The following is a 15,304-nucleotide window of genomic DNA, read 5'->3' on the forward strand; positions in this document are numbered from 1 at the left end:
GTGTGATGTACAGTGTTCACCAGGTGCACAGTGTGATGTACAGTGTTCACCAGGTGCACAGTGTGATGTACAGTGTTCACCAGGTGCACAGTGTGATGTACAGTGTTCACCAGGTGCACAGTGTGATGTACAGTGTTCACCAGGTGCACAGTGTGATGTACAGTGTTCACCAGGTGCACAGTGTGATGTACAGTGTTCACCAGGTGCACAGTGTGATGTACAGTGTTCACCAGGTGCACAGTGTGATGTACAGTGTTCACCAGGTGCACAGTGTGATGTACAGTGTTCACCAGGTGCACAGTGTGATGTACAGTGTTCACCAGGTGCACAGTGTGATGTACAGTGTTCACCAGGTGCACAGTGTGATGTACAGTGTTCACCAGGTGCACAGTGTGATGTACAGTGTTCACCAGGTGCACAGTGTGATGTACAGTGTTCACCAGGTGCACAGTGTGATGTACAGTGTTTACCAGGTGCACAGTGTGATGTACAGTGTTCACCAGGTGCACAGTGTGATGTACAGTGTTTACCAGGTGCACAGTGTGATGTACAGTGTTCACCAGGTGCACAGTGTGATGTACAGTGTTCACCAGGTGCACAGTGTGATGTACAGTGTTCACCAGGTGCACAGTGTGATGTACAGTGTTCACCAGGTGCACAGTGTGATGTACAGTGTTCACCAGGTGCACAGTGTGATGTACAGTGTTTACCAGGTGCACAGTGTGATGTACAGTGTTCACCAGGTGCACAGTGTGATGTACAGTGTTCACCAGGTGCACAGTGTGATGTACAGTGTTCACCAGGTGCACAGTGTGATGTACAGTGTTCACCAGGTGCACAGTGTGATGTACAGTGTTCACCAGGTGCACAGTGTGATGTACAGTGTTCACCAGGTGCACAGTGTGATGTACAGTGTTCACCAGGTGCACAGTGTGATGTACAGTGTTCACCAGGTGCACAGTGTGATGTACAGTGTTCACCAGGTGCACAGTGTGATGTACAGTGTTCACCAGGTGCACAGTGTGATGTACAGTGTTCACCAGGTGCACAGTGTGATGTACAGTGTTCACCAGGTGCACAGTGTGATGTACAGTGTTCACCAGGTGCACAGTGTGAAGTACAGTGTTCACCAGGTGCACAGTGTGAAGTACAGTGTTCACCAGGTGCACAGTGTGATGTACAGTGTTCACCAGGTGCACAGTGTGATGTACAGTGTTCACCAGGTGCACAGTGTGATGTACAGTGTTTACCAGGTGCACAGTGTGATGTACAGTGTTTACCAGGTGCACAGTGTGATGTACAGTGTTCACCAGGCGCACAGTGTGAAGTACAGTGTTTACCAGGTGCACAGTGTGATGTACAGTGTTCACCAGGTGCACAGTGTGATGTACAGTGTTCACCAGGTGCACAGTGTGAAGTACAGTGTTTACCAGGTGCACAGTGTGATGTACAGTGTTCACCAGGTGCACAGTGTGATGTACAGTGTTCACCAGGTGCACAGTGTGATGTACAGTGTTCACCAGGTGCACAGTGTGATGTACAGTGTTCACCAGGTGCACAGTGTGATGTACAGTGTTCAGGTGCACAGTGTGATGTACAGTGTTCACCAGGTGCACAGTGTGATGTACAGTGTTCACCAGGTGCACAGTGTGATGTACAGTGTTTACCAGGTGCACAGTGTGATGTACAGTGTTCACCAGGTGCACAGTGTGATGTACAGTGTTTACCAGGTGCACAGTGTGGTGTACAGTGTTCACCAGGTGCACAGTGTGAAGTACAGTGTTTACCAGGTGCACAGTGTGATGTACAATGTTCGCCAGGTGCACAGTGTGAAGTACAGTGTTTACCAGGTGCACAGTGTGATGTACAGTGTTCACCAGGTGCACAGTGTGATGTACAGTGTTTACCAGGTGCACAGTGTGATGTACAGTGTTCACCAGGTGCACAGTGTGATGTACAATGTTCACCAGTTGCACAGTGTGAAGTACAGTGTTTACCAGGTGCACAGTGTGATGTACAGTGTTCACCAGGTGCACAGTGTGATGTACAGTGTTTACCAGGTGCACAGTGTGATGTACAGTGTTCACCAGGTGCACAGTGTGATGTACAGTGTTCACCAGGTGCACAGTGTGATGTACAGTGTTTACCAGGTGCACAGTGTGATGTACAGTGTTCACCAGGTGCACAGTGTGATGTACAATGTTTACCAGGTGCACAGTGTGATGTACAGTGTTTACCAGGTGCACAGTGTGATGTACAATGTTTACCAGGTGCACAGTGTGATGTACAATGTTCACCAGGTGCACAGTGTGATGTACAATGTTTACCAGGTGCACAGTGTGATGTACAGTGTTTACCAGGTGCACAGTGTGATGTACAGTGTTTACCAGGTGCACAGTGTGATGTACAGTGTTTACCAGGTGCACAGTGTGATGTACAGTGTTCACCAGGTGCACAGTGTGATGTACAGTGTTTACCAGGTGCACAGTGTGATGTACAGTGTTCAGGTGCACAGTGTGATGTACAGTGTTCACCAGGTGCACAGTGTGATGTACAGTAAATAACAAAAAAGGCACAATACCGTGACTGGGACGACACACAAACAACCCGCACACAAAAGAGAGAAGCCTACGACGACGTTTCGGTCCGACTTGGACCCTTTACAAAGTCACGCTAACCAGAAGTGGAGCAGGACGGCTATATATAGGCAGGAATAGGTGGTGGTGGTGGTAGTAGTAGTAGTACAAGAATGGTATATAATACCGACAAGATGAAATTAAGACACATGCGCAACACCCGGGCATCCCTATCGTAGACGTTTCGCCATCCAGCCAGCCACTGGATGGCGAAACGTCCACAACGTTCTGTTCCTTCTTCATTTATTTCACCACTTCCCCTTTCACGCACCTCTGTGCGCTTGCTCTCCCTCTGTGGGCACCTAGCTCTCTTGCAGTGCTCCCCTTCCTTTGTATTTGACTGGCTCGTCCTCCTTATTCCCCACTTCTACCACTACCACTACTACTATCTCTTCTTCTACTACTACTACTAATACTACTACCAATGAAATTAAGACACATGTGCGGCGTCTGGTCGTCTTTGTTGTGGACGTTTCGCCATCCAGTGGCTGGCTGGATGGCAAAACGTCTACGATAGGGATGCCTGGGTGTTGCGCATGTGTCTTAATTTCATCTTGTCGGTATTACAGTGGACCCCCGGTTAACGAACTTTTTTCATTCCAGTAGTATGTTCAGGTGCCAGTACTGACCGAATTTTTTCCCATAAGGAATATTGTGAAGTAGATTAGTCCATTTCAGACCCCCAAACATACACGTACAAACGCACTTACATAAATACACTTACATAATTGGTCGCATTTGGAGGTGATCGTTAAGCGGGGGTCCACTGTATATACCATTCTTGTACTATTACTACTACTACTACTACCACCACCACCTATTCCTGTCTATATATAACCGTCCTGCTTCACTTCTGGTTAGTGTGACTTTGTAAATGGTCCAAGTCGGACCGAAACGTCGTCGTAGGCTTCTCTCTTTTGTGTGCGGGTTGTTTGTGTGATGTACAGTGTTCACCAGGTGCACAATATTCACCAGATGCACCACATCTGGCATCTGGTTACAACAATCTTGGTATCCAGGAAGGAAAAAATTATTTAATTTGTATTTTGTGTTATTTTCGTTTTTTATTCCAATATTCAGTATTGTATAATTTATTTAAATATACTTAGTACTATTTGTGCTTAGTTCTTGAGTAACATACTGACCACTACATACTGTATTACATATACAGGGGTACATACTGACCACTTACTACACAAGTGACATACTGACCACTTACTACACAAATGACATACTGACCACTTACTACACAAGTGACTTACTGACCACTTACTACACAAGTGACATACTGACCACTTACTACACAAATGACATACTGACCACTTACAACACAAGTGACTTACTGACCACTTACTATACAAGTGACATACTGACCACTTACTACACAAGTGACTTACTGACCACTTACTACACAAGTGACATACTGACTACTTACTACACAAGTGACTTACTGACCACTTACTACACAAGTGACATACTGACCACTTACTACACAAATGACATATTAACCACTTACTGCACAAGTGACATACTGACCACTTACTACACAAGTGACATACTGATCACTTACTGCACAAGTGATGTACTGACCACTTACTATGCAATTGACATACTGACCGCTTACTACACAAGTGAAATACTGACCACATACTTCATTATGGCCATACTAACCACTTACTACACAAGTGACATCCTGATTTTTTGTTATCAGGTGCTGTTGGTGGACTGGCACACCAGCCCATGCAAGCTATGATGAGCGAGGGAGTTACTGCCAGCAGTGTGGTGGGAGGTGTTGGCAAAGGTTTGGTAGGCATCGTCACCAAGCCCATAGGTGGTGCTGCAGACCTTCTAGTCCACACTGGCCAGGGAATCTTACAGGTATTGAAAGTAGTTTGTTGGATCAGGTACTGGTGAGTATAAAGTTGATTGATTCATTTGGATATGCATGTTTTAGCGGAGAAACTAATATATCAGAACATTTAGTGGTACAGGTCCATATCCCTTTATCCGAAACCCTTGAGGCTAGCAGTGTTTCGAATTTCAGAATGAAGGTGGGGTCTAGAGCAGCACCCCATAATCAAACATTAACATTGCAGCAAAAATCTATGAATACTCACACTGAGTGGGATAAATAAAGACTAAAAATACTGCTATGGTTTATTTATAGAGTAATATATTGATAAATGAAATAATGGGGTAATTATAGACCAGGAACATGTATCTACTGTTCTCAGTGAACAGCAGACACACATGTGAAAACTACAAGCGCTGAGACACAACTGTTTCAGTTCATACTCTGGCTGTCAGTGCCGCCACGTGGCAGTGTTGGAGTTATGTGGAGATAACTGACGCTCCACACATAAGAACATAAATGAGGAACACTGCAGCAGGCCTGTTGGCCCATACTAGGCAGGTCCTTCACAATCCATCCCACTAACAATATTTGCCCAACCTAGTTTTCACTGCTACCTAAGCAATAAGCTTTGATAATTCTATTTACTAATGTGCAAGTCCCACTCAAGTCCAACCCCTCTCATTTTTTTTTTTTTAACAAGTCGGCTGTCACATAATAAAAGTATTATTACAATTAACCCTTTCAGGGTCCAAGGCCCAAATCTGGAGTCACGCACCAGTGTCCAAGAATTTTCAAAAAAAAAAAATTTTTATTTTTTCTTATGAAATCGTAGAGAATCTTTTTGTGAAGGTAATAAAACAAAAAGTACGAAATTTGGTGGAAAATTGACGAAATTATGCTCTCGCGAATTTTGATGTGTCAGCGATATTTACGAATCGGCGATTTTGCCGACTTTGACTCCCATTTTAGGCCAATTACATTATTCCAATCAACCAAATTCTTAGCTATTTCACTAGTATTACTTCTATTCTATCGATTGAGCACAAGAAATCGCCAAGTCAACTGTTTCAACTACAAAATAAAGTGATCGGAAATTGTTAATTTGGCCAATTTAACACAAAGTTCAAAATATTCCAATTTCAAAATAGGGTCCAGAATAAACAATGTAGGCATTCCTGGCACTAAACTAACATTTCCTCTGTTCATTAGTCATGTTTTGAGGCTTTACAAATAAATTCCATTTTGATTTTTTATTCACATAATGAATTTTTATTCACACCAAAAAATAGAAGATTTACTGCTATGCAATACTGTAATAATTGTATAAATATCATCACCATATTTGTGAATGTATATTAGACCCACCAGCTGACGTATTAGACGTGTGAGGTCGTTTGTTTACTCTTGAATATCGGCAAAAATTTAACATTTCCGCTACTTTGAGCTCAGTTTCAAGCCATTTCCAGTGCTAAAACCAATCAAAATCATCTCTATTTCTGTAATATGTCTTCCATTCTATCAAATGAGACCAAGAAATCGCAAATACAACTATAAAAAACATACGAAAAAACACTGCAAAGTTGCTGTTTTAATCAAAAAATCATGATTTCAGTTTTTTTCTCTCATACACAGTGTGCTGCAGGATCTGTTTTATGTGGTGCACACATACCACATAGATGTATTCTCTCATATCTAGGCCCAAATGTACCACTCACAGTTTATCAGAGTGAGCTGAGCTCATGGCGTAGATCTACGGTTTGGACACTCACCATAAAGCCGTAGATCTACGGGACGGACCCTGAAAGGGTTAATGGTTGTTACACCCTTTTGTTCATTTTGTTCATTTTGTTCATTTTCTTCTTGTTATTATCACAATGGTATACTTTTACATGTTATTTTTGCTATTTCACTTAATATTATATTCAGGAGTAATTCCATTAGTAGCTAAAATGGATTTACTCGACTTTATAATATTATCTGGTCGTATTACTTAGCTTTGTATTTAGGTAGGTCATTTAATTAGTGTCAACTGCTGGTGACCTGGCCAAGCACCAGTAGGTGTTTTGAGCTGCTCTACCCCTGCTCTGACCGAGACAAAGTGGGCTGATAAAGCTTCACAGAGTTCAGTTCATACCTTCCTCTGGACCAGGAAGGGTCGAGGGAAGTACCCACCTCTAAATCACCATTCGCCTCCCTAGAAAATCCCAGGAATTTTCGGGAACTTACTGCTAAGACTTATCTCGGTTGGAGAAGGCGGTTGAGAAGCTCTTAGAGAAAGTGAAGCCAAGTGAGCAAGCCTCTGTAGTGTATGAGGACTTATTGTAAAGTGAACCCTATCATAAGAAATCTATTGTGTTTGAGTTTTTAGGCAACGCCTGTGCATGTGCATATACTAATGTTTCGTGACTCACTCAGAGCCATTTGTAAATTCTTGACCTAGTACTGTGTTGTTTTAATGAGAAATGGTAAAAGTATTCTACTCATAGTGCAAAATATGAGAAGGTGAATTTAAGTGATTATTATGGTTATTAATAAATTAAATAGAAACTAAAAAAATTCCTTTTCCTCTGAAGTGAGTACCTAGATATACAGTGGACCCCCGGTTAACGATATTTTTTCACTCCAGAAGTATGTTCAGGTGCCAGTACTGACCGAATTTGTTCCCATAAGGAATATTGTGAAGTAGATTAGTCCATTTCAGACCCCCAAACATACACGTACAAACGCACTTACATAAATACACTTACATAATTGGTCGCATTTGGAGGTGATCGTTATGCGGGGGTCCACTGTACTAAGTTTATTTTGTTACGAAAAGCACTATAACCCAGGGACCAACTGACTATGTTCGTAACAATGGTTCAAACAGAGAGTTCCATATTATGGAGCTTTCCTGTGCATGGAATTTCTGATCAGGTTGAATCATATATGTGGTAGAGTTTAAGCTCTTGGTTAATGTTTGTTCCGAGTACCCTATATACATACATAGCTTGAACATTAGTGTCAATATCTTGAATTTGAAGCAAATTTAAACTTATGAATACAGGAAAAGGTGTGTAGCCTGGAACCTGAATGAACAATTACGGGAAGAGTAGATTTGTGCTAGGTAACAGCATGGTTAAGGTAATTACTGGAAGAGTAGATTTGTGCTGGGTAATAACAGGTTTAAGGTGGTTTGCTGCTATTGATTTCCATGTATAAATATTGTAGGTTAGGTAGGGATTAATTAGAGTTATACAGAGTGAGCAAGAATGTTCAAGGTTCATAATAATATTTTTTTGAGAGAGAATGACCACTGTTTTGGTATGTTAAGGATGTGCATGTTGAATTTTAGTTTGCTGCCCAGGTGTATACCCAAGAATTTACCCTCATGCTTTTCATTTGGTGTATGTATTATTTATTTGTGTATTTTTCAATGAACTGGCCATATCCCACCTAGGCAGGGTGACCTAAAAAAGAAAAACAAAAGTTTTTCTTTTTAAATTTAGTAATTTATACAGAAAAAGGGGTTACTAGCTCCTTGCTTCTGGCATTTTATTTGCCTCTTATGATATGCATGGCTTACGAAGGAAGTACAGTGGACCCCCGCATAACGATCACCTCCAAATGCGACCAATTATGTAAGTGTATTTATGTAAGTGCGTTTGTACGTGTATGTTTGGGGGTCTGAAATTGACTAATCTACTTCACAATATTCCTTATGGGAAAAAATTCGGTCAGTACTGGCACCCGAACATACTACTGGAATGAAAAAAGTTCGTTAACCGGGGGTCCACTGTATTCTGTTCCACTTCCCCATGGAGAAAATGTAATATTACCAATGTGAACAAAACAATTACATTTTATACAAAATAATTTTACTTATCACAGTCATATCACTCTGCATATTATAATGATACATGGAATTCATTATGTACAGGCAGGTCTCACTTTACAGTGCATCACTTTACAGTGTTTTCCTAATTTATTTATATGTTTTAATGAATATTTTGAGCTTGACCCAAGGCCAGGCTCTGGAATAGAAAAATTCTCATAACTCATATTAATTGTCTTGTTCAGGAAGTTGGGTTTCCATTTGATATGACAAAACTTGTCATCTGCAAATGATGATCTTGAAGCATCAGGGAAGTTGTGGACATAGATGAGGAATAGCAGAGAGCCCAGGAGACTGCCTTGTGGCACCCCTATGTTGATTAATAGCATTGCTGAAGAATAGTTATTAATGGTAACATGTTGGTGTCTGTCACTTGGGTAAGATTTCATTTATGGGAGAGAATTCCATCTGATTATATAATGTAGATGAATGGTTCAGAAAACCGACATGTTGATAAATTAGACACATGTGCAACTCTTGGGTATCTTTATTGAGGAAACGTTTCGCCACACAGTGGCTTCATCAGTCCATACAAAGGAGAATCTTGAAGAACAGGAGGAGAATTAGGTAATCAGTCCCTCAACCTTGAGTTGATGTGGTCAGTCCATCAATCTTGAATAGAATACGGCATACGTGTGGAGAAGGAGCTTATAAACCGTAGGCAGGAGAGGTGCAGCAGTCATAGGCGGTGTCACATTTGTTCATTGTGGAAGTAGGTCGTGCCCAAGAATTAGGCCAGCGAAGAATTCTCAAGATTCTCCTTTGTATGGACTGATGAAGCCACTGTGTGGCGAAACATTTCCTCAATAAAGATACCCAAGAGTTGCACATGTGTCTAATTTATCTGATTATATAATGTTCTAATCTGAGCACAGGATGTTGTGGTCTACTTTATCCAGGACTTTCTTTACATCAAGAAAGAGAGACATTGATATTCATTAGTTTCAAGAGAGGATTAGATTGAGCCAAGCATTCTTATTATTAAATCCTTGGTGAATAGACTATGTGAATGATGCATTGTGTGTGTATTTTTTTTTCTTTTAACACATCGGCTGTTTTCCACCGCAGGGCGACCTGAAAAAGAAAAAAACACTGTCATCATCACTCACTCCATCACTGTATTGTGTGTATAATTTACATACTGTATGTTTAAGTGAATATTTTTAAGTTTTGCTCTCAGATGCTATATAAGTGGTCTTGTCATTATTAAAGGTGTGTTTGGTTGTCTTCATGAGTTCACATCTGGACTGATGACAGCAATCGTGTCATCTGCAAATAGAACTTGTGTAAGTTCTTTGAATACATTAGGAAGGTCATTGATATAGGGTAAGCAAAAAATAATAAGAGGGCCTAGGATGCTGCTCTGAGGCACCCCTGTGTTCATAGGTCTGTTTGATGAAGTATTGTCATTAATGATCATATGACGGTGTCTCTTAAGGCAAGACTTGTTTTATATAATAATAGATAGTTAAAAATTGACTTGCAATTGTTGATTTCTGTCGAGTCTCCACTTTTATTAATTGGTTTTGTTACAAAACACTAGTGTCTTTAAACATCTCCACACAGGTAGAGTGTTAGGAAATTTATTTTCATTTAGTTGGCCTGTTACCAGTGTTGTAAAATGAGATATAATAATTCGGGATTACAAAACATCACTAATATTTATAATCTTATGCCAAACAATCTTTACTATTAAAATTCTTTGGCATAAAAATAAGGAGTCTAACTCCTAATCTTCTCTTTGGTATATATAAGCACATACCAAGTAACATAGATTTATCACACAATCTTCCAATAATACTTTCTCTTAGTGTCACACACTGTTATGACACTACACAATATCAAATACCAATTACAAAATAGTCATGACCCTATAGTGTCTAGTGTCACATGACACTGCCTTCTTCATGTCACATAACACTTCCTTATCCCCATGTTATGACACTCCATCTTCGTGTCCCATGACACTACCTGTTCTCCATGTTCCATGACACATTTTCTGTGGTACATCCATAACACTGCCTTTTCTTTGTGTCATAAGACTCCGTCTCCATACTTCCTTTTCTCCATGTCATCTGACACTACAACACACACCGGGTTACTCGACACCCTTACATTCCACGACACTTCTGTGTCACACTCAGTCTTAACGATATCAAATACAAATTATGTACATTCCACGACACTGGACCCACAGGTCACGATCTGCATACACAGTAACTTACATTTATCACACAACACTATCTTCCAATAATACTTTCTCTTGGAAATAAATGGTATAAAATACCGACACAATGGAAATATAAACACATATGCAGTATAATGTGATCCTTTATTGACAACATTTCGCCCACATAGTGGGCTTTTTCAAGTTACAAACAGATATGTTTGTGACTTGAAAAAGCCCACTGTGTGGGCAAAACGTTGTCAATAAAGGATCACATTATACCGCATATGTGTTTATATTTCCAATACTTTCTCTTAGTGTCACACAACACTATTGTGTCACTACACAATGCCGAGTGTCAGTTACAAAGTAAATAGTCATGACCCTAAGTGTGTAGTGTCACATGACACTGCCTTCTTTTTGTCACATGACACTTCCTTATCTCTGTGTTATGACACTCCATCTTCGTGTCCCATGAAACCACCTATTCTCCGTGTTCCATGACACACATTCTCTGTGGTACATCCACAGCACTGCCCTTTCTCTGTGTCATAACACTCCGTCTCCATACTTCCTTTTCTCCGTGTCATCTGACACTACAACACTCACTGGATTACATGACACCCTTACGTTCCATGACACTACTTGTCATATCATACGACTCTCAGTATGTGGTAACAGTGACCAGTACTGAGGCCAGCATAAACCTGCAAGGAACTGAAATCAGCAGACTGGGTGAGGCCCACAGGTAACTGGAACCTCGACTTTCGAACTTAATCTGTTCCAGGAGCTAGTTCTAAAGTCGAAAAGTTTGAAAGGCGAAGCAATATTTCCCTTAAGAAATAATGGAAATACAATTAATCCGTTCCAGAAACCCAAAAATATTCACAAAAAAATACATTTTATAGATAGTATTACATTATAGTTTTACATACACACAACAAATATAGTGTACAGTTATTAACCCTTTGAGGGTTTTCGTCGTACTAGTACGTCTTACGCGTAGGGGTTTTTGACGTACTAGTACGCATAAATTCTAGCGGCCTCAAATCTCGCGCGAAAAGGCTGGTAGGCCTAGGTGTGAGAGAATGGGTCTGTGTGGTCGGTGTGCGAGGTAGAAAAAAAATCTGGGACCCAGTGGTGCATTGTGGGAATGCCCTCTTAGTAAACAATGTCCACCATGCCTCGCGGTAAGAAGCTCCTCACTCCTCGGCGAATTGGGACACTTTTGTTCCCCAGTGACAGTTCTAATAGTGATGGAAGTGCCAGTGAAGATGAGTTTCGTGGTTTTAGTGAGGTTTTGACCGAAACTAATGACCATAATATCGGTAATAGTGAAGAAAACCCAGACGACCCTCAGCCTTCCACCTCTGGTGCTGGGCCCTCGTGTTCACGTTCAGTTGTTCCAGAACCCAAGAGGAAACTACTATTTTCCCAAATCCCAGACTCAGATGAGAGCATGGGTGATGATAGTGATAGTGAATATGAACTACAAGCTCTTCAAACTAGTTCCAGTAGTGATAGTGAAGTGCAATATTCCCCAGTGAAGCGTCAGTATATACGACGATATATGCGCTCTGGAAGTGTGCCATATGCTATTCCAAGGGGAAGGAGTGTATCTCGGAGTACATCCCGTGGCTGTACAACAGGAACAGACAGTGAAAATGACGAAGATACTGTTGCAATTGGGATGGAAAATGTGCGTGGTGGTAGTGGTGCCGGCGGTGAGGCACCAGCAGTGGGCCATGCTGCCACCCACGCTGCCACCCACGCCGCTGCCTCAGCTGATCTAAAACAAAGGCCACCATCCCCCACTCCCCCACCACACCAGCCTCCACAACCACAACCTCCACAACCACAACCTCCACAACTGTCATTGTCCAGTACCCACCAACAGACCGCACCTGGGATTGGCAGGAAGCTGTCAATTTTGTTCCAAATCCCCACCAGTTTGATGGCAGCCAAAGTGGAATACGGCCATCTTGTGCACTTGGGAACAATGCCACTGAACTGGAATGTTTCGAGTTATTCTTTGACGAACCACTGATGAAAAGTATTGTCATGGAAAGCAACACATACTACGAGTACACCATGGCAAACACATTACTTTCACCAAAATCACGTCTACACCAGTGGAAGGAGGCAACTGTGGCTGAGATGTATCTTTTCTTTGCCACAATAATGCTTATGCCACATATGTATAAGCACAAAGTGAAATCATACTGGTCAACAGACCCCCTGATTGCAACACCAGGTTTCAGTGATATAATGCCAGTGAATCGATTTGTGCTAATGTTATGTATGCTTCACTTCTCAGATAAAACCAGGCCTGACAGAACTGACAGGTTATATAAGATTAGGAATGTGTTTGTGTATCTGAAACAGAAATTCAGTACGCATTTTTATCCCTTCAGGAAGCTTGTAATTGACGAGTCTTTGATTCTGTTCAAAGGAAGACTCTCTTTCAAGCAGTACATACCAAGCAAGAGGAAACGCTTTGGTATAAAGTTGTTTGTGCTTTGTGATTGTTACAGTGGTCTGGTATTGGATATTATTGTGTACACTGGAAGTTATACATTGCAAAATACCAGGAAGTTATTGGGCATCTCAGGTGATGTGGTTCGAACAATGATAGAACCATACCTTGGTAAGGGGCATATATTATATACAAATAACTGGTACACAAGCCCCTCACTCAGTGATTTTTTGCGAGTGAACATGACAGATGTGTGTGGCACAGTGCGTGCAAATCGAAAACATATGCCCAGGTTTGACGCTGGCACTCGTAGAGGTGAGGTGCAGGCGTTTGCTGCCAATGACATCATGGCATTTCGGTGGCATGACAAACGAGATGTCACACTGTTGTCATCAATTCACCCTAATGAAATGGCAAACAGTGGCAGGCAGCATAGAGAGAGAAATGAACCCATTCTAAAACCTGCAGCTGTGATTGATTACACCTTCAACATGCGTTCAGTGGACAAATGTGACATGCAGATTGGGTTTGCTGATTGTGTTCGCAAGAGTTATAAGTGGTACATCAAACTGTTTTTCCATCTTCTGGACATTTCCATACTCAATGCTTATAATATGTATAAGATGAGCACCAGAAACAAACCACAGTACGGCGAATTCTGTTTGTCTGTCATCAGACAAATAGTATTCAAGTACCAAGGAACAGCACCTGCAATTGACCGCCCACCAAATTATCAACAACTACCTGCTCGTCTGAAGCATGGTGATCACTTCCTGGTAAAACTGCCTGCTACTCCTTTGAAGAAAAAGGCTCAGAAGAGGTGTTACGTCTGTGCACATACAAGAAAATGCACACAACAACGCAGAGACACTCGTTTTATGTGTGAGGAGTGCAAAACTCCACTGTGCATGACACCATGTTTCAAAGACTTCCACAGGCTTCAGAACTTCTAGAAACATTCCCTGTGACTGTATATGTGTATATAAAATATAGAAAAATAGTAATAAACAACATTTCATATCGTTTGTTTGTGTAAATATTTTCTGTAAACAAAATAATGACAACAGTGTTTACGCCCTTATTGTGTAGTATTGAAAAAGAAATAACTTACAAAATACTGATCATGTTGGCCTCAGAGGCCATAAAAGTTACTCAGAAAAAGAAAAATTAAAAAATAATTGAAAATAGTACATAAAAAAGTAAATAGAAAAATACCGGGTGACAGCAGTCGGCGATGTTACCATATGTTGTTCAATTTTGGCAAATTTCACACCTCCATATCTCGGTAAGTATTGACGTTAAATTTTTTTTTTTAGCCTATAATGTTTAGAAAAAAATACTTTATTTTTTCATAAGAAAAAATAATTTTTTTTTTTTTTGAAATTTGGCCGACCCTGAGAACGAGTTTCGGAGAGGGCCTGTCGACCCTCAAAGGGTTAATAAATTTAAATAAACATATAAAATAACATTTTTACTTACCTTTATTGAAGATTGGTGATGGCATCTGGAAGATAGGGAGAAGAGAGGGAGTTGAGGTTATTGTTTGGAAGGAGAATCCCCCTCCATAAAGACTTTAGGTATCAAAGCCCTCTTTGGGGTTACTTCCCTTCCCTGTCTTTTAATGCCAGTAGGACCAACTTGAGTCACTGGACCCCTGTCTCACAAAATAACTGTCCACAGTCCTCTGTTTCTGGTGCCTCTTTAACATTTCCCTAAAATGGGACATGGTCCTGTCACTGAACTTGTTGCAAAGATGGCTTGTTTCATCTTGCTCAGGGTGGTACTTCTCAACAAAAATTTGGACATCATTCCACTTGGCACAAATCTCCTTAATCTGTGAAGAAGGCACCTCATCCACTCCCTCTTCCTCCTCCTCCTCTGAAGCAAGTTCCTGAGCTGTGGTCTGATACTGTTCCAGATGAAGCTCTTCCAGATCTTCAGTGGTTAGCTCTTCCCTGTGGTCCTCCACCAACTCTTCCACATCTTCACCACTCACCTCCAGCCCCAGGGTGTTCCCCAGTGCCACAAAGTCCACAACAGGCAGAGGGCCAGCTGGGTCAGGGTCAGGGTCAGCCTCAGCCTCAAACCCTTCAAAATTCCTCTTTTGGACACAGTCTGGCCACAACTGTCTCCAAGCAGAGTTCAAAGTCCTGGAAGTCACTCCCTCCCAAGCCTTACCTAAAAGGCTTATGGAGTTGTAGATATTGAAGTGATTCCTCCAGAACTCTCTTAGGGTCAACTTAGTGTCTGTGGTCACTTCAAAGCACTTTTCAAACACTGCTTTTGTGTAGTTTTT

The 15,304-nt window shown here is 41.4% G+C and overlaps 1 protein-coding gene across 1 annotated transcript in view; it reads left to right on the forward strand.

The window, feature by feature from the left end:
- Vps13B (vacuolar protein sorting 13B) overlaps positions 1-15,304 on the forward strand; it is a 394,231-nt gene that overhangs the window by 340,910 nt on the left and 38,017 nt on the right. The window contains exon 37 of the mRNA XM_070098172.1: positions 4,348-4,514. Within this exon, the coding sequence (XP_069954273.1) occupies positions 4,348-4,514 (167 nt within the window). The remainder of the gene's footprint in view (positions 1-4,347; positions 4,515-15,304) is intronic.

This window comes from Cherax quadricarinatus, chromosome 4 (genome assembly GCF_038502225.1).
Source record: "Cherax quadricarinatus isolate ZL_2023a chromosome 4, ASM3850222v1, whole genome shotgun sequence".
Lineage (NCBI taxonomy): Eukaryota > Metazoa > Arthropoda > Malacostraca > Decapoda > Parastacidae > Cherax > Cherax quadricarinatus.